This window comes from Epinephelus moara, chromosome 23 (assembly GCF_006386435.1).
Source record: "Epinephelus moara isolate mb chromosome 23, YSFRI_EMoa_1.0, whole genome shotgun sequence".
Lineage (NCBI taxonomy): Eukaryota > Metazoa > Chordata > Actinopteri > Perciformes > Serranidae > Epinephelus > Epinephelus moara.
The window spans coordinates 9,223,047-9,243,166 of record NC_065528.1 but is presented as its reverse complement, the minus strand read 5'-3'; the positions used below and the strand labels follow the sequence as shown (position 1 = coordinate 9,243,166).

The 20,120-nt window shown below is 40.7% G+C and overlaps 1 protein-coding gene across 2 annotated transcripts; it reads right to left on the bottom strand.

Annotated features, from left to right (window-relative positions):
• Positions 1-197: 197 nt before the first annotated feature.
• Positions 198-14,892, bottom strand: strap (serine/threonine kinase receptor associated protein). 2 transcript variants are annotated; one of them, XM_050035959.1, is made up of 9 exons: positions 14,439-14,892; positions 11,325-11,460; positions 10,468-10,549; positions 10,285-10,357; positions 9,933-10,032; positions 7,830-7,967; positions 5,490-5,626; positions 5,009-5,144; positions 198-953 (listed from the first exon to the last, which is right to left on the bottom strand). In XM_050035959.1, exons 1-9 carry the CDS (start codon positions 14,548-14,550, stop codon positions 929-931), a joined length of 939 nt encoding a protein of 312 aa, XP_049891916.1. In that variant the 5' UTR covers positions 14,551-14,892; the 3' UTR covers positions 198-928. The 2 variants fall into 2 exon arrangements, with proteins under 2 accessions (XP_049891916.1, XP_049891915.1); XM_050035958.1 differs by having other exon boundaries at positions 4,995-5,144; positions 14,439-14,890.
• Between the last annotated feature and the right edge of the window lie 5,228 nt (positions 14,893-20,120).

Genomic DNA, 20,120 nt, shown 5'->3' with positions numbered 1-20,120 from the left:
AATTAAATTTATCAGCACAAGACAGTATGGCATTATCATTCTAACTTTGTTTTTCCCTTTAGGCTAGTTTTGCGTATTGTGTAAGTGAATGAAAGCTTTTGTTTGCATTTATTTGCAATATAAGATAACCTTGTGACCTTATTAATCCTCACTTGGCACAGATGAAGCCAAAGAAAAGAATAAGACACTAAACACAGTTTGCTCCTTGTGCATTACTTACAAATAAAACAGCAATGCGTTTGTTTATTTCATCACTGGACACAAATGAAGACACAAACCAAAATGGAAAAAAAGACCAGTGACATTTCTTCCCTTTCCGCCTTGTCACAAAACAATATTTTCTTTCATTTTGACACCAAACTTTTTTATACTTAAACAGTACAACAGCAGAAGAAATTAAAACGCCTTAACTTTAGCACAAACTGTGCAACTAGCGATAGTATTCCCGTAACGATGAACTGAAAACAAAAGCGTTGGTCCAGCTCATTGATGATCTTAATTTTGAAACCAAAACTGATCGTAGCATCATGTGATTTTAGGGGGGGAAGTTAAAATAACTTAAGCAGACAGATGTAGGCTGATCAGAGAGAAAGCAGGCAGCGATGAGCTGATACTCACAGCTCTACTGCTTTACTCTGCAGCCCATACTGTCCATATGACTGCATGACATCAGTGTGTGTGTGCGAATGTGTGTGTATGTGCATGTCTGTGTAAGTGTGCACTGGGTTAGTCTATGACAGACAGGGCAGTCATAATATCCACATCAGTCCCCTGATGGATGGAGATGCTCTGGACTCTGCTCCTTGCTGGGGCCAGATAGAACGCTGGAACACCCCTCCGCTCGTTTCCTTCTCTCTTCTCATCCTATTTCCAAACAGCGCTGCTTTCTCTTCAGGCTTTGATCTCAGGGGGCGCAGTGTACAGCTGCTCAGAGTTCTCTGCCCCCAGGTCCTCTGAAGAGTAATCAAAGACAGAAAAAGAGGGAGAATAAGAAGAATCATAGTGATACTTGGATATGTCACAATATAACTTGGTTATAAACCTGGGGACTTTTTGCTTCTCTGAAGCAAAGGATGGAAAGAACAGAAAGTGTCACATGCTGCAAAGCCCTGAGGCAAATTTGTGATTTGTGATAATGAGCTATAAAAATAAAATTGACTTAACTACTGATGTAGAAAACAAGCAAAGCAGCCTGAAATAGCTGCTGATGGCAGGATTCCATCACAGTTTCCATGACATGTTTTAGGCTGAGGTTTCTGAGCCGACCTTTTAAAGCCTTACTGCTCACAATTTCTTCAGTTTTTTGGAACCAGAAAATCCAGAAGCATAAACATGTGGCAACAAACAAGGTTAAATGAAATAGCTTGAGAGATGTCAATTAAGCAGACGCATATACAGTGCTATATGGGTTTCTGTGTACATGTTCCACCGCACATGTAGGAGCATGGAGGTGCATACAGACTTCAGACATGAGCAGCTGGAAAAATTTACATCATGTGGGCCCTCTTGTGGGCACACAGAATAAGACTGGCTTTAAATAATGCACTGAGCTTACATGAGTTCATTCATAATGAGGAGTTCTACTCTACAAATTTATAACAGAGAGCCTGGAGACGTGGAGATTGAAAGACTCTGGTATTAAGCAAGCTGGGAGATTCCAACGAATGCCGTCCTTACCAAATGACTTTTCCAGCAATTTCACTACCTCCTTATACACCGACTGTTCAAGGTAGGAATATCCCTCCATAATTCTGCTTCGCCTTTCTTTACAAAACTACTACTATCAAAAAATGGACAGAAGGAAAGTTGGCTCGCCTTCAAGCCAGCAGCAGAAGTAGTAACAGCACCAAATCAACATCTGTGTAATACGGACAGCCTGCAGGATGGGAGCATGGTTGGAATGGTTGGGACATTTTGATGACATGTGTGATCAACTGTTGGAGATTTAAAAAGCAGCTAGTTGCTGACTCAAAGAAGAAGAACAGCGGCTAAAAATGTCTGCAAATTGGGGAGTCAATGAGGTCCAGGAGCTCCTTACCTTCTGAGCAAAGAACAAGATCAGCAGCCATGCAACAGCGATGGTAAATGACTGCTTTTGCTATTGTTTAGAAAGCGCTGCCCGACGTCACTGTTATATGTCACACTCAGGCCTGGAATTTCGTCATTTTAGGGGCAAGGCCACTTGGCCTTTCGAGTTGTCAATTTTTTGAGGGCAAAAAGGCCAAAAGCCAGGGCAGCAAGGCCATGAAATAAAACAATGATTTTAAGTCCACGTCCATAATGAATTTAAGGACTAAGGATGTATGACTATCTGTGAAATGAATAAATAAAACAAGCTCAAGTAATAATAATGAGTATAATAAGTAATAATGGGATTTGTTTAATAGCACTAATAAATCCAATGTGTTTTAAATATAGAACAACCAGATTCATGTATTTATAAGCGAACAATCTTAAATATTAGGCCTAAATATTTTTTGAGTGTACATGATAAACTGATTCACTGAACAAGACTGACTTACAATTATTTTTGATGTGTTGTTAGATAGCTAACAAACAAACAAACTACAGCAGGGCTATTCAATTAGTGTTTCAACTGGGCCACATTTCAAAACCAGATCATGTCGATGTGTCACATTTTTAGCAGCGAGCAACTGATCCACTTTTTTTGCATACATATATATACACACAGGCATGGCCCTCCTCAGCATGATGCAGAAACAGACTAAAAGAGAGCTATCAATGCTCTGTCCCCCCTCTACTGAGGACACTCACTGTCTACAGGTCAGCTGCCTCAAGTACATGTTCAGATAAAGTGTTAGCCTAAATACAGACAGCTTTCATTTTAGTTTGTCTTTAACACTTTGCTGTTAGCACCGCAAGCGCAATGTGCTTGTATCCACCGCGATCATAAACCATAATAGCGGTGAATGAGAGACTGTGGACAGAGCAGATTGAAATATTCTACATGCTGATCACATGTATTGATAAAGTATTGGCTTGGCTGGCAGAGGTTTTATCGCACTTACTCACAGTAACAAGCGTAGCGTAGTTAACTAGAGTAATCTTGAAGTTATATTCCCTTCATCTGCACCGCAGCCTCTCTGCTGTTGATTTTTGTGTCTGTGTGTGTGCGCGCGCTGTGAGGGGTGACATGCAGAGAGCAGGAGAGAGGCTGCAGAATGATGATACATGAAACCGAAACTTTAAAAAGTAACGCTGATAATGGCGGAGCTTACTATTATTACGGTATTGATTAAACTTGCCTTAGGTTGTTTACTACCGGGTCTCGGTACTGATCCCTGCCCGGGCGTTTGATGAAGTCTCCTGGTTGGCCGGTGATAGATTGGTGTCAAACTGTCGTTACAGCCCGTCTGAGTGGTTCATGCCAGGCTTGAATCAAACCCCCCACTGGTGATGTACGCATCGTCTCATTTGATGTTGCCCAATGACTCCAGAATGTCATCGCATTATTTTTTTCTCAATAGACACAGGTGTCAAAGCCGTGTTGACAGGAAAGAGGCAGAGGAGAAAACCGCAAAATCACCTGGGACAGTGTGGGCGGGGCATCAAGGCCACTGTGGCCTTAGGGCAGATATTTTTTTCAAGGGCACAGGGCCAAATTGGGAGGGCACGAGAGCCATGGCCCTCGTGGCCCTCGTGAAATTCTTGCCCTGGTCACACTAGAGGCTAATGCTGTTGTGTTACACAGTACGCCTCATTTACATCCAAAATTATTCTACCGTTGTTAAGTTTTGTATAAAATAGCAAAGCCGGCATAATAAAGGGTCTTCATTGTAGCCTTATCGCCTGATCTCTGTGTAAAAAACGGCTACTGTCCCAGACAATGTTATGTTACAATATTGGAATATATGTTGGAATAAAATCACGAGTTTTACCTCAGTTGGTGCACGCTCCTGTGATCTTGATCAATTTGTGAAAGGTGGTCATAAAACTCAGTACAACTGTCCTAAGTCAGTCTATTACTAGTCTTGACATTCCGACAAAAATGTAAGGCACTGTTTATATGTCATATTTCTTGAAGGGAGTTTGGCTTAATATTTTCCACCAGGACCAGAATGGGAAATAATGTCAAAATACCGTCTCACAGTCTTGGAAATAGTGAGCCGGCAAGATCCCCAGTCTTTGCAAAATCTTACAGTGTGTGACTAAACACTCAGATTGTCTTTAGATGTCAGAGGATGTCAGTCTTTTACAAGTAATTTCAAAGTCTTCTAGTGTATAGTAGGCATAAAATGCTATTATGGGAAATAATGAAAAAATAGGATGTAGCAAGTCAGGGTATCTTTGCTGGTTCAATTTGGGCCTTTCTTTTGCTGTCTCGTGTGTAACAAAGCATGGATGAGGAGAGACTCACTGAGTCTCATTCAGCTAAATGACCCATAATCCCATCATTATAAAGACAATGGCCAAAAAGACATTGCCTGGCGGCTCACAGCTCTGGAAATTGGCTCTTCAGGTGAGAAATCAACTTTAATTAGTGGCTCCCCACACATGATTTTCAGCTAATGCAAAGGTGGAGGAGGTGTAGATCTTTCGGCAAAAGCAGTAATAACTTTGTGTGGTTGTCTGTTATCTAGTTGCAGCATGACAAGTCCAGTGTGTGCTGCGGCAGTGCTGGTGTCTTTTCAGCTTAAGTCAAGCCTCCCAACTTTATGAAGAAAAATACTAATTCTCTTGAGTACAACTGTAGTATCTCCTTGTCACCATGACAGACTGAAATCCTCGTCACGTCTTGTGAGAAACATCTGGCTTTGTATTTCCAGAGAAGAGGATGTCAGAGGACAACCGTTGTGTTTTTGAAGCCACCATTTTGTGGCAATTACAGGATCTACATTTACTGCCACTTTCACCCTGGCTTCAGCATTTAGCATTTGAGGAAACTGTTTGCTAAAAAGTAAAGATGTTGTGCTCAGTGTCATACTGCTTGTCATAGATCAGACTGTATAAAGTGCTCAAACATGGAGAGTTACCAGGGAGGACACACTTCCACAGGCCGTAGGTTTTCCCCACAGCCGTCTGCCACAGTCGCAGCGTGCCGTCCTCAGAGCCGCTGGCGTACAGCTCACCATCCGGACTGAAGCGAACACAGTGCACTGGACCAAAGTGACCCTTATAGGATTCTGCAGACAGGAGGGACAGACACAGCATTAGATGGAAGCAGCAAACACGTGACTCTTTCTGGAAACTGCTTTACAGTTAGGTATGTGTTTTCCTTAGTTTTATATATTTTGTGTTTTATCCCTTAAACAAACTTTATGTTTTTGCATGATCAGTCTAAAATGTAACATGTAAGATTCTTAAGTGTGTTTTTTGGTAAATTATGTACTGAATAAGTCTGTTTTTTAAATAAATGACAATAAACTACATTCAACCTTACACACAGGAGTCATTACCTCATCTTACAGTCTAACAGGAGTAGTACGCCTCTAAAACAATTCAGAGAAAATCTGATCTCTGCTGCTCACCCAGCTCTTCCTTGGTGCTGTAGTCAAACTTGTAGAGCTTGAAGTCCTCTCCACCGGCAACAAAGAAGTCCTTCTCTGGGTGGAGGGAGGCTGAGTTGATGGGAGCTGGGGCTTCTACGGTCTTGATCAGGTCCAGGCTGGAATACATATAAAAAAATCTAATGTTATACTGACTTCTCACTGTGGAGAAGCTACATGTCTTGATTAGAAAATGATTCTCCACTATATAAATAATCTATTTTAGGCTTTAATTACAGCCTACTGTGTGCTGCAACATTGACCTATGTCATTGGTCAAATAGTTAGTTATATAAAACAAAACTGGCAGTTAAAGAAACTTCTCAAGTCTGAAATCATATCTTACTCCGTTTCAGATGACATTTAGGATTTTTGTTCTTCAAGAAATTTTTTTTTTTTTTTTTTTTAATCTGAATTGAAAAACAAAACAAACAAAAAACAAACAAACCCTACCTTATCTTAGGATAGCAATTTAGCTATTACAAAACTGTCCCTAATGAGATTTTCGATGGAATGATAACCTTCTCAGAAAATATTGCTGTTTCAATGGTATTACAGAATTTATATTATTATCAGTGTGAATGATCCTTAAAGGAATGAAAATGGAAGGGTTACTGTTGAAACTTCACACCATTTTGTTAATGAAGTATGTGTAAAAATTCTCCCCTTGAAAAATAACGTAATATTGCGAAAATTAGGCCTATCCTGACCCGAAAAGATGCAGAAAAATTGGTCCACGCTTTTGTTACCTCTGGGCTGGATTACTGTAACTCCCTATTATCAGGTAGCTCTAGTAAGTCTTTAAAAACTCTCCAGCTAATTCAGAATGCAGCAGCACGTGTACNGGCCTAGTCTGCCGGAGGACCCCCTATAATACACTGGGCACCTTTTCTCTCTCTTTCTCTCATGTCCTGTTACTGCATGTCACTAACTCGGCCTCTTCTCCGGAGCCTTTGTGCTCCACTGTCTCTCAGGTTAACTTCTATCACAGCGGTGCCTGGATGGTGTGACGTGTGTGGTTGAGCTGCTGCCATGGTCCTGCCAGATGCCTCCTGCTGCTGCTGCCGTCATTAGTCATACTTCTACTGTTATTATACACATATGACTATTGTCATATATGTATACCATCAGATATTAATATTTACTTTCAACATACTGTACCACAGTAACCAGAACTATAATTATAATATTATTACTTTCATTAATGTTGTTGTAAGCTATTACCGTTACTGTCTGTCCTGCATATGTCTCTCTCTCTGTCTCTCTGTCTGTCTCTCTCTCTCTCATTGTGTCATATGGATTACTGTTAATTTATTATGTTGATCTGTTCTGTACGACATCTATTGCACGTCTGTCCGTCCTGGAAGAGGGATCCCTCCTCAGTTGCTCTTCCTGAGGTTTCTGACATTTCTTTCCCCGTTAAAGGTTTTTTTGGGGAGTTTTTCCTCATTCGCTGTGAGGGTCCAAAGGACAGAGGGATGTCGTATGCTGTAAAGCCCTATGAGGCAATCTGTGATTTGTAATATTGGACTTATAAATAAAATTGATTGATTGATTGATTGATTGATTACAATGTTAGTGAGTGTTAGCAGGGAAAGGGGTCTATGTGGTCTTTGTGTTCTGGAATAAGGGGGTAAAAAAAAAGAAAAAGAAAAGTTGGGCACTCTGCTGTGTTGATAAACATTCTGTCTCCAGCAGTGGAGAGCAGCCTCTCTGTTACAGCGTGAGTATGATTGAAACCCATGATTATCCAAAACACTGTATGAGAGCAGGGTTTGTGTGGTGGTTGGCTGGTATTCACTTGATACTTCAACCCGTCTTGCAAAGCAAATTATTACATTCTTACATCCAAAATGTCTCCAAACACTTGTTTTCTCTGAAGATGAACTACAAAATAACTCTATGTATGTGCACTGAACTGTCCAGGTGCTCACACGGTTCAGCTGTGCATATTTTTTCCAGTAAATATTAGTAAGAATGGCGATCCTTATACGAATCATTTATTCTCCCAAGCCGTATTTCCATGCAGCGGTAATGTTTATTTAAACATAGCTGGTCATTAAGAACAACTGTGGTCACTTTCAGCAGCCCAGACACTACCCATGTAAAATCTGCGTTCTGTTCATTCAGCCACACTTGGCTAAACTCACATTACCTGGCTGTAATAGTTGTTTGCTGACTGAAAAGTTCTTGTGAATGTTCTTATAAATCACAAAAATATATTATGCACAGAACCCATTTGACATGTCAAATTTAATTCTATTCCCATCAGTGTGGACATGTTATTTGTCTCTGAGATGTGTATGGTGAGAGTAGAGCGTACCTTAGAGCGTTGTAAAAAGCAATTGTCTTTCCATATGTGATCACAAGAATCTCTCCATCAGCCACATACTCCATGCTGCTCACTGATGTGTCAAATGACAGCGTCTTCACCTCCTCCATGGAGCTCCTGTCCCACAGCCTGGACACACAGACACACACAAAAATATAGGCTTTAACATTAAAAAGGTCTGTGGAAAGTTTGCTGGCAGAGAAGTGACTTGTCAGACAGATGACTGTCTCTGTGGCAGCAGAGTATAGACACAGTCATGATGATGAGTTGAGGTTTGAAGATGTGGGCACTGACACTCAAACAAAGGTTGGAGCCTATCCCAGCTGACACTGGGTGAGAAGTGGGGTACACCCTGGACAGGTCACCAGACTATCATGGGGCTAATGCTGTATTCTATTGGTAGCCGGAACCGGGATTGATATGGTTTCCGGTCCGGAAAGGTACAAAAGAACACCCGTTCTAACCGGAGGTCTCATCATCAAACTCAGGCAAGGTCCAGGTAGACCGAATCGGTAGAATTGACGTCACAACGAAGATGGCTGCGCACATTGTGAATGGTAAACAAAGTTATTTGTCCTCAATTTGTCCTCGTATATGCTGTTTAATTAAGCGTTTGTGTTGTAAAAATCATACAAGTACTTTGCAATGGCATTTCTGTTTCCACTGTTGCAATGAAACGCTTTCAGATCAGACGTGTCATATGGTCATATAAATCCGACAAGTAATGACCGGCCTGGATTGCCAAACGAATGCGGCATAACACACAGAGACAGACAACACCTACAGCGAGTCACCAATTAACCTAACCTGAGTGTCTTTGGACTGTGGGAGGAGGCCGTGGCACACACCACACGAGGGGCTCCTCGACCCTGGGTTTGAACACCCCACCCTGGGCTTAGAACCAGGAACCCTAATGCTCTGAGGCGACAATGCTAACCACTGCACTACTGTGCTGCCTGTTATTGTTATTGAAAAATATGTATGAATCTTACTGATCTACCTTCAATAACAGTACTAAAACAGATTGCACAAACTGAAGTGTACACTGTCTATAGCTCTACCACTATTATATAATTAGATAACTCAAAACTTCGTTGTAAACCGCTCCTGCTCCAGCTTCTAGACCCTGGTCAAGATGTTGATGCTCACTTCAGGGTTAACCCACTCTAATTAACCTACCATTAACTGGGAGACAAGACACAGAAGCTTTCCTTAGTCTTGAGGAGCTGCAGCATTAATTTATGGACAAACAGAAACCTGCACTGTACATTTAATAACACTTGACAACTTTACAGCCAATTTGTTCTCTGCTCAGATCACCAACACCTGTCTTCTCTGAGCGCATCCACTTTCATGCTCGGTCACACAATCACTACACACATATTACGCCACTCTAACAACATCATAATATGTTACCATGGGTTGTACTTAAATGCAGCCACTTGTCATTTTCACACAGCAGTACTATGGGCATCCAAGCTTGTGCGTGGCATTTTGCAAGGGCCACCTGTTTCCAACCCTCTGGCCTGGTAGATTATGTAGCATTAAAACAAGGTGTCTACAGGTATCAGAAACTTAAATCTAATGCTTTTTAAGACCTTTTCAAGATATTTTTTTACCAAAATTAAGACTGATATGTTAAGTACATGGTATGTATGAAGTACCATGCAGAGGTAGGTTTTATGCAGGAATATGGTTATTAGAGTGAGTTAGTTTGATCTAATTTTGCCAACAGGTATAAAGTATAAAGTAAACAGACAGTATTAGATTCAGCCGTAGATTTAAAGATTTGGAACATCAGAAATGCCAACTTTCATGCAGAAGAGCTCAACTTATTTTGACAAAAAAATTGAACAATGTATAAATGAAATTAGGTAAAATGTTTGTGGCAATTAAGACCTCAGAAATTCACTATTTAATGATGTTTAAGGCCTAATAATAATAATAAACCTCAATTTAAGACATTTTAAGGACCTTCAGACACCATGTAAAAAAAATCCCAGCTTTTGCAATCTGAACATTTCTTTTACATCAGCATACAAAGGTTTGAATTTGATGAATCATTCAGCCCATATGAGAAGCTACTTCACTGACCGTATGGTTTTGTCATCGGCAGCAGAGAGGATCAGCTTGTCGTTGTTACACCACAAGGCTTTTTTTATGGCTGAGGTGTGACCTGCAATCTCCTGAGGGGCTAGAGGACACAGAAAGGCAATCATCAGCTACATTAGAAGATAGAAAATTAAACACAAATGTCAGGGTTCGACTGGCATAACTTTGCATCTTTTAAATGAGATCTGTCTCCTGTAGGGGGCAGGGTTCAAACGGTACGAGATATTCTCAATGTGATAACTGTCAGAAAATATTACAGAGCAGTGTTGCACCAACCAGAGCAAAATAAACAGCAAATGATGAAGACCTCCAAAAGTGAGGCATGTGTGCTTACCTGCTTCAGGGTTGCTGAGATCATAGATGCGCAGCAGCTTGTCATTTCCTCCAGTCAGCAGGTAGTTGCTGTCCTGAGAGGAGAGGCAGAGCATAGTAAGAAGTGATACACCATAATCATACAGGATATGTTCAAAAATTATCAGATTGATTAACATATTATCTTGAGTGATGTTACACTGACCTGAGTAAAGGTGACAGTCTTGACGATGTGTTTGTGTGCCAGTGTTAGGACTTCGTCTCCACTCACTGCATCCCACACCTTTCTGAAAAGCACAGAGGACATCTTTTCATTGATAACAGTTCATGGAGCTTCAGTATTAATATTGCAGATAATGGTTTTGAAAGCAGGACTGGTTCAGTGATTTAAAAACACAACTAAAGAAGATACAGATAAATAAAACAGAGATAGGAGGGTATCGGGTTATCCATGTCAGGATTTTACAGAAAAGATCACTCCACTTTCCCAAGGAGCTGATTTGTCACTACAAGGGCTGTTTAAGTGTTTTGATGCTCTGAAGTTAATCTCCTCCAGAGCATCTGTACAGCACAGGTTACCATGGTGATACACTCTAATTAAAAGTGAACCAACTGTGATGCTAAAAAGTCAAACCCAAGAAGAGTTGGCTAACCCACTAATCTAGCTCTGTGATACGGCCCCCTGGAGACTCAGGACACATGCTTCCTTTTGTAAAACTCAGCTTTATTGCTTTGCTGCAATCTACAGTATAAATATCAATTGTTCAAATACACTTATGTATAATCTGCATGACTAGAAGGACCACAGCATCATCAAATATCCTTCAAACTACAGTTTCTGGAGGGGTTTGGGTAAACAGATTGTTGACCACTTCACATTTAAACCAAGGCTTTAGAGTAACTCTTATCCTTACAGCTCAAAAAATCTCTCATTACATGAATGGATAAACAGTAAGAGAGAGATGTTTCAGAGATGACAAGATTATTTTAGACATCTTGTTCCCTGACACACAGCTACGCCGGTGTCTGTAGGCCTCATACCGAACAGGACTCCCTACTCACGCTGTGAAGTCAGCTGCGGCGGTGGCTGCCTTGGTGGCGTCTGTGTTCAGAGTGGCTCCCCAGACAGCGCCTTTGTGACCCAGAAACGTTCCTATCCAGTCCCCTGTGTCTCCCTGGCGCAACATGGGCTTGCCATCTGATAAAAGGAAAGCAGAGAGTATACAAAGATTTACTATGCATCTTAGGATGATGTACCAGCACATGACAGCTGTGGAAAAACTTGTAGGTAGTGCAGTCAACAGGTGTCTGTTAACAAGCCACAGACTGGCTCACTTTGATACTGTAACATGTGATTTAGCACTGTAATGGTGACTTCAAGGAAGCCAAACACTTCTGAGAACAAATTTTAAATTAGGGGTTTAAGTAAGAGCGGAACAAACCTGTTAAGATATAGTGGGTGGGTCAGCAACAGGAACAGTTCACCCCAAAACCAAATACATATTTTACTCCACCTTGTAGTGCTATTTATCAGTCTAGACTGTTTTGGTATGAGTTGTTGAAGGTTGGAGTTATCAGCTGTAGAGATTAGGTCGTTTGTAACATAATGTTATAGATAATTGTTTTATGTGTTTTAATGTGAAGGTATGTAAATGTTTTCAAAGACGTTTACGTTGAAATAAAAATACCTACAAGTAGTTATGTTTCCTTGTATTAATACATATACAGGTATGTTTCCTTGTATTTGTTTGCCCTCTTGTGGACATAATGTGAAAAAAAAAAATTGAACCTATGAGTTATTTTTAGAAGGAATATTCGAACGTCATTTTTGAGCAATTTTGACAGCCCTAGTAGAGATGTCTGCCCTCTCTCCAGTATAATGGAACTAGAAGGCACTCAGCTTATGGTGCTCAAAGCACAAAAAAAACAAACAAACAAAAAAATATCTGAAACACTCAACAGCAATGTCTCTTTCCAGAAATGATTTGTCGAGGCTGGTTCGGCTTAGGCATGAGGAGTGAGACTGGTTAGGTTTTGGTAGAAAATCAGGGTAAGCTAATCAGCGGCGGAGTAAGGCAGGTCGAGCTTACCCTAGAAAACAAGGAATTCACATCATGTCAAACTGATAGCAGATGGATTCCGAGATATGGCATCATCAGCCCCTGACCAGTGGCGTCAAAATACAAAGCAAAGATCCCACAGTTCCATATGACTTTGGATTACACGTTTTTTTCTAACTTGGGCTTTCTGATTATATTATTTCATTAAGATGTTCGGTTTTTCAGTCATGTGACGGTAAACAAATGGGAAAACTTAAGTCAACTGATAGTGGGCACAACAGGAAAACTTTAGATGTAAAGAAGTGCCTATAAAATTGTTGAAAGTTTCCATGTTTTTTGCAGATTAAGATTTTGGGAAAAATAGTGGATGACCTTATTTGTTAACTTTCCGAAGATCGGAGAATTGTAATGATATGTATATTTTTGAAGAAGATACCTGTGTCTTTGGGTGGGGTGGTCATTCATTGTGGGTCATATGTCTCCTGAATGACTGGTCATTCTGGTTAATCAAACCACATTCACTCTCTCATATAGGTTAACACTAGGTCTGGGCAGTACATCAATATTATGTCCATATCCTGATAAGCGACTAGATAAAATCTTGGATATCAAAAAAGTATGGGGGTACTTTTACTAATAAAAGTGTTTTCTTTTCCCGGTGTTAAAGGCTGCATTTCAATAAAGAGATGTAATTTACTTTACTTACCAGACTGCTCTAGCTGCTCCAGTATTTGTCTTTACTAGTGTTGCACGGTATACTGGTACTAAAATAGTACCGCGGTACTAGAGTATTCCAAACGGTACTATACTGCATTTGGAAAATACCGGTACTTTGAAATTGATTCAATTCATTAATTTAGTTAATTTATTTTACTCATTTATGCACACAAACGCCTTTCTTGTTCCTATTGGAGCACAGATTGCACAAGTGGTGTGTATGACAACACCTGTATCAACATTCGCAGCTGGCGCACGTGAAAAAAGACAAGAGAAAGTCTGCCTCGCAAAGGGAGACAACACGAGACAACACAAACTTGGTGGAACATTTGAGTTACCAAACCGTGACGTCCGTACCGAGGTACTTACCGAACCATGATTTTTTTGGTACCGTTACACCCCTACTATTTATTGTTCTAAAGGTTTGTATCCAAAAGGACTTTTCCTTAGGAAAAGTACCGAAGAGTATCGAAAAGTATCGAAATTCATATTGGTATTGGTACCGAAACAAAGATTTTGGTATCATGACAACACTAGTCTTTACTCACTTGGTCATTGACTCCACATTACTGGTGGTTATTTGTGAAAATCTCATTGTGTAAATATTTTGTGAAAGCACCAACAGTCAACCCTACAATATCGCTGCAATATCAATATCAAGATATTTGGTCAAAAATATAGTGGTACTTGATTTCCTCCATTACAACTGGGCAATACATCGGTATTATATCGGTAACATTTGAGACTAGTGCGGTTGCAGCAATATACCGGTTTCAAGGTATACCAAGATATGAAAGTTGACAGTTAACATACTGTGCACATCTATGATATTGAATGTAAGGCAACTAGACGGAGAATCTCACCTTTATTTAACTTATTTTCAAATGGGAGACTTCTTAGCACTTAATTAGAAAATGGTTTCAATTATAATAAAAAATCGTTATCCAACCAATAACAACCCTATCATCTTCATTCCTTTGAGTGATTTGGACTGATAATAATAATTTTGTAATACCATGATACGTTGCCATGGCGATGGTTTCCGAGACAGTTATTGTACCTGAAAATCTCATACCATTAACACGCTAATAGACACTAAAAAATGTTTTAGATTCTGGATATCGTAATATCATAAAAATTGTCTTTTCATGATTTTAAAAGCTTCATTACAATAAATCGTGACATTTGCGTTTCTCCACGTCACTCAGCCCTACAAAAGCGTGACGTGTGACAGTGATTGATTTCTGACTGTATGCCCCATAATGGAGAGTGAAGTTGCCATCATGTTGTATTAAACTAAGTTATGTCTTGGAACCACTTCCAGTGTCTGGCGTTTAACGTTAGGACCTTTTACGACCCCTTAAATAAAACTTATCTGAAGGCTGTCTGTTAGTCTCACCCTTGCAGGCGCTGATGAGGAAGTAGCCATAGGGAGTGATTCCACTGAAGGCCAGGTCCACCACAGGCCGGGTGTGACCGGAGCAGGTGAGCGGAGTCTGTCTCATCGCCATGGTCCTCCAGCCGGGCAGGAGACTGTTCGCACTGAGGGAGGAGACGGTTCAACGCTAGCGGGCAGCTAGCTAGGTAGCTAATGGGGTAGGCTAGCGGGCTAAGAGAATGACAAAACAAGTTAGCTAGCTAGTAACGTTACTTTGATGATTTATTTCCGTTGGCCAGCAGTTGGCCACTGGTTGGGCTATAAAGAGTGAGAATTAGTCGGAAGGTTGGTCGAACTAAACGTGGGGTCTCCCTCCCAGCGAAGGAATGGCTGTCGTGCTAATAGCTACAACATTGCAACTATCTAGCAACGTGCAACGCGGCGCAACTACCGCCGAGATGATATAGCCGGTATTCCGTCAGCCACAACAAAGATAACACTTCCGGTGTTATATTTTTCACAATAAAAGTGTCTCATAGTCAAATGACTACTGTTCGACTGAAAAATCACAGTTAAATTATAAATGAATGAATGAATGAATAATTGAATAGGATAAAACAATAATAATAATAGTAATAATAATAATAATAATAATAATAATAATAATAATAATAATACCACCGTTTTTTTTTTAAATTATTCATTCTTCATAATAAAATATTATTTAAGCTAGATTCTTTCCACAATTTGTGGGTCTTTTCCCCCAGTTTCATCTGTTTTTATTTCAAAATATACATTTTTAAAGTCTGTGTCTTTCCCCCCAAAACGCTGTTACTGTTTTATAACTTTAAATTACTGACTTTATCAGTCAAATAAGTCAAACAGGCCAGAGACAGTTATGCTTTTGGCTGTTGTTTTGGTATGATTCGCAACTAGCTCATATATTTTTATTGCCTATATTTTGTCTGATTTAGTTATTTTGTTATATAATGTAATGCATATTATCAGACATGTCTTAGCACTTTGCAGCTTGTTAGTGATATATATAGTGAATAGTGTACAGTATTTTTCTTTAGTTCTTTTCCCCAAAATTCCAGGTGTTCTACTTTTTTCACACAGTGATGTAATTTATCCTTATGATATGAGCTTTAACGGTAAAAATGTAAAGCGATATCAATTCACCTTTTTTTAAATTAAACTTTTCTTACTTTTACTTTGAAGGCGCGACAACATCTTCTTCTTGTGTTGCATGGTAGCATTCACGCGTCTCCGGCGTACTGCTGCCCCCTGCAGGAATCGAGCACCTGTTCTTCACATTCTGGTCAATCACACACATTAAGTGTTCATATTTTTGTCAGGCTAGGATTACACAGTAATCCTGTTCTAGAATATTGTTTTGAAGAATAAAATAAAATAGGCTATTACAGTGAAATGCATTGTTCTGCATGGATATAAAGGTTTTTAACCTACTACTGTATGTGATAGTAGATTAAGATATCATCAAGGACAAAAAGGTAATGTCTAACTAAACATTGGTAACAAACACACATCCATTAATACCAGTGTCCTAGGATTGATGCAGAAATATTATAAATATTATATGTGGCAAAAGACAAACCTGTCTTTTTCTCTGTCTGAATGCAGGGTACATATGGAATGTTTCCTTATTTTCTATTTATCTAAAGGATTTTTCGGGATACAGTATATTTTGCCAAACGTATACAGTGATGATATAATTTTTTAAGTATAATGTACATTTACATGTAAATATTAATGCAACTAGAAAGTATTATATTAATGTGATCACACAATATAAAGGCAACATATTATTGAGTAGAATGCGGTTACACTTATACAGATGTAGGCAACTTGCATGCACTAATAGCCCCCATGTCCCAGGAATAATATTTAAATATTTTATTATTAAGAATAAACATCCCTAGTCAGCCATCAGACTTATTTGCGTCTATGTTCTCTTTTTGTGCTAATATAAAATTATACTGATTTCAATGCATAGGAACTTCTATTGTTTATCATATATCTCCAGACCAGAAAACACACAAACACACACACACGCACACACACACACACGCACGCATACACACAACCAAACTGACGAATTACGCACCCTAAGGGCAGCATATAAAATGAAAATGGGTCCTAGAATTGACCCCTGTGGCACCCCATGGGTTAAAGGAGCACAGGTGGATGGATACCTTGTCCAGTGAAGTGCTATACCAGATATCCTAACCCATTTTCCTGATCAATCAGAATAGCATTATCAATTCTGTCAAAGACTGCAGACAAATATAAAAGCCCTGACACTCAAGCCAAGCCAACAGCTGGCTGTCATGAGCCTCTGTCACCTTTGTTGGTGAGGTGTGTCTCGCATCATTGCCCCTTGTTTGCCCCCATAAGCTTAGAAATACGTCTATAGTTTGTTGGTGTGCTAGGAAATGGGTGTGATGCCTTTAGAAGGGGTGAAACTGCTGCCATTTTAAAGGGATCAGGAACATGGCATGACGAGAGTGATCGGTCCATTATAACGAGCAAGGATGTTTCAATAACGCTAATGGCTTCTTTAAGTAATCTGGGAGGAACAATGTCAAAGGGGCACTTGGAAGAGCGAGTGTGGGAAACATTATTACATCCCTGAGAGAGATGGGAGAAGACTGGTAAAGTAGAAGGAGACAGGTATGAGACAGCTCAGTATAGGGGCTGGGGACAGCATAGATGCTCTTATTTATTTATTTTTTTTAACAAAAGTGATAATTTTTCACAATCCTGCAAAAAGGGGAGGAAATGCTGGAGTTATTTACAACCTGTGATCAACCTACTGTTTACATAACCTGAATGGACATTTCAAGTTTATTATCAGTGAATTAAACATTCAAACATATAAAAAAAACCTAAAGAAAAATGTTGACGTATTTTATAATAGTAATACAAAAATAAAATGTTGCGTAGAACACTTGTCTATGATGATCAGTCTGATCTCCAGAGGGCGCATACACCATGCTCCTGATACTGTATGTTTCATTATGTGAGGCAGAGCCGTATCCTCTCACTGAGGATCCAAACCCTGTGAGCCTGCAGCAGGATGACGGAGAGCGGGGAGTGTGCCTTGCCTCACGGCTGCGGGCAGAGATGGCGTCCTGATGCCGGTGAATAAGCAGAAAAACAGAGCAGAGGGAGGGGAGAAGGATGCGGCCAGTTGGAGATGAAGAGCTGCATCATTTAGAGCATCGCATGGCAGAAGATGACTTTCTCTGGTGATGATGTCAACGCTTTTAGGACATTTACGGATGTTTATTTAATGCTAATATTTATTTATTTTTTGGATGAGATTTGAAGCAGCGCTGTGATTTCCTCTGAGGGGAGGCGGTGGGGGTTTGTTGTCTACCTCAGCTGTTTCTCCCTCCGGCGGGGCTCTCTGCTCAGCCGACGCAGGGAGGAGAGGGCAGAGGGAGGGACAGGGGAGCGATGGCTGCCGGTGGAGCAGGATGCGGAGACACGGTGGAACAGTGCCGGGCCGAGGTGGAGCGCCTGACCCGGGAGCTGGCGGAGGCCAACCGCGAGAAGATCCGGGCGGCGGAGTGCGGGCTGGTGGTTCTGGAGGAGAACCAGAGCCTGAAACAGCAGTATGCCGACCTGGAGGCCGAGCAGGAGACGTTGAGGCTGGAGCTGGAGCAGCTGCAGGAGGTGGGCACGGCAGCGGTATGACTCGTTACACGGAGAAGTAAAACATTGTTAGTTAGGACCTAGAAGTAGCCTACTACATTTGCACTGTTCCAGGGCAGGACATGTTGTCACTTCACAAGTAAGTTAAAGGGAAATAATTTGTGATGTGTTCATAATACATGTGCATCAGTTGGTAGCCTATTGCTGACCCACGGCTGTGTGTGCTGCAGGCCTTATCCCACTCAGTGGGCTGTAGCTACCTGTAGTTACACCTGCTGAACAACACAAAGGCAGGCCCAGCTCATAACATGACTTTTCAAAATAATAGGCTGCTTCTATGGGAGTTCATTCCCGTGAGGAAAATAGCTGGTCTACAGAAAACCACATTGTTGTAGTTACTCTGTTATTTTTTCATGTTTTATTAGTCTACTTAGCCTCAAATTAACCTGTAGGGGAGGGTGGGGTCAGTTGGAACACTTCAGCTCCCTTTCCACCGAGCAGTTCAGTTCGGTTCAGTTCAGTTCAGTGCACTTTTCCAATGCAAAAAGTTGTGGATGGTACTGATGTAACCATTTGGTACCCCTTCTGTTGCTGTACCTAGCACACAGATCTGGTACTAAAAGGTGGAGCTGTGAACACTGCAATCTGTTGATTGATCAGTAGTGGATGGTCACTCTGCTCAGGGCTGAGTTGTGGCTGGTTTTGAAGCTTATGCAACCACTGTTCATACCATGGAGAGTTTTATTAGTAGACTTTAATTATAAGATGAAAAGATGTTAAGGTGGAAGGTTAACTTGTAATGTTACTCAATGCCGGAGGTGACGACGTGAATCAATCGACACACCTTAAATATTCCATATGACAACTTTGATCATTACTTAAGTTTTTACATGACATACACTTTTAGTAATGAGTGGATCTTTAAGCATTTATACATATTAATTTTGGCCTGGTGAACTGCATATATTCTAATCCTCACTTGGAGAAACAAATGGGTCGCTTAGTGTCGGGCTACAGCAACACTAAACCCCTGAGCTTGCCTGAGAAGGACTAAATGCACAAACCCCTATTTTCAAATATCCCATGTGCAGACTTCCCTCTGTGTCTCTGGTGATTAGAAATACAGTGACTGCTGGACGGAGCAGTGAGCGACAGCAACCCCGCCCACATTTAAGAGTATGGTTTGCAGTGGAAACACTAGGGTCTAGGAACCACGTCTATTGGGTACTTTTGGTTCCAAAGGTACCATACCAAAAGTGTTTGGTGGAAACGGGGCTTTACATATCAACACAAGATAACTCTCCATTACTATTTATGCCAGGTTCAGACTACGCAACATTTTTGTCTGTTCCGAAGATCACTGTGTCAGACTAGGTGACTGCAGAGTCATACAATCGTGCCGTGACCTGGCTGACCGACATGACAGACTACACATTGGTCAGCAACCAATCATACCTGCGTGTCTTTCATGATGTGCATGATGCCATTGGGTTGTTTTTGTACTATTTTATCAGCATTACTATTATTTTAGTCACTGTGTCTGTTCAGAGTTCCGGAACTTTTACAGGGGCTAAACAAGTCCCTGCTTCGGAGTAGGTACTCAGAAAGGCCCCGAAAAACTCCTGGCTGGGGCTTGGGGATTATTTGGTGCTGATTGGATATACTCAAGACGGGATGTGACGTCAACAGAAAGCGGCAAAATAGCCGGCATTTTTAAAACTCAGCAGACGAGGGTTAGCTCGTTCATAGCTTCAGTAACTCATTAAACGGTCCGTGAAAAAATATTTTTTCCAGCGGATATCTTAGTTACAACATGATTGAGCTAGCAAAGCAGTTTTGTGTTGCTATGTGTGGTATTTATTCAGTTTTGGGAAATCACGATGTCTAGAAAGCATCAGGCTGCAGCTGACAGGGACAGCTAACAGCAGCAGCAAAGCTAACATCAGGATGCCATCTGTTAAAAGCCTCCCCTTGTCGGATACGACATGAAACTACTCCAGTTAGCTCAATCATGTTGTAACT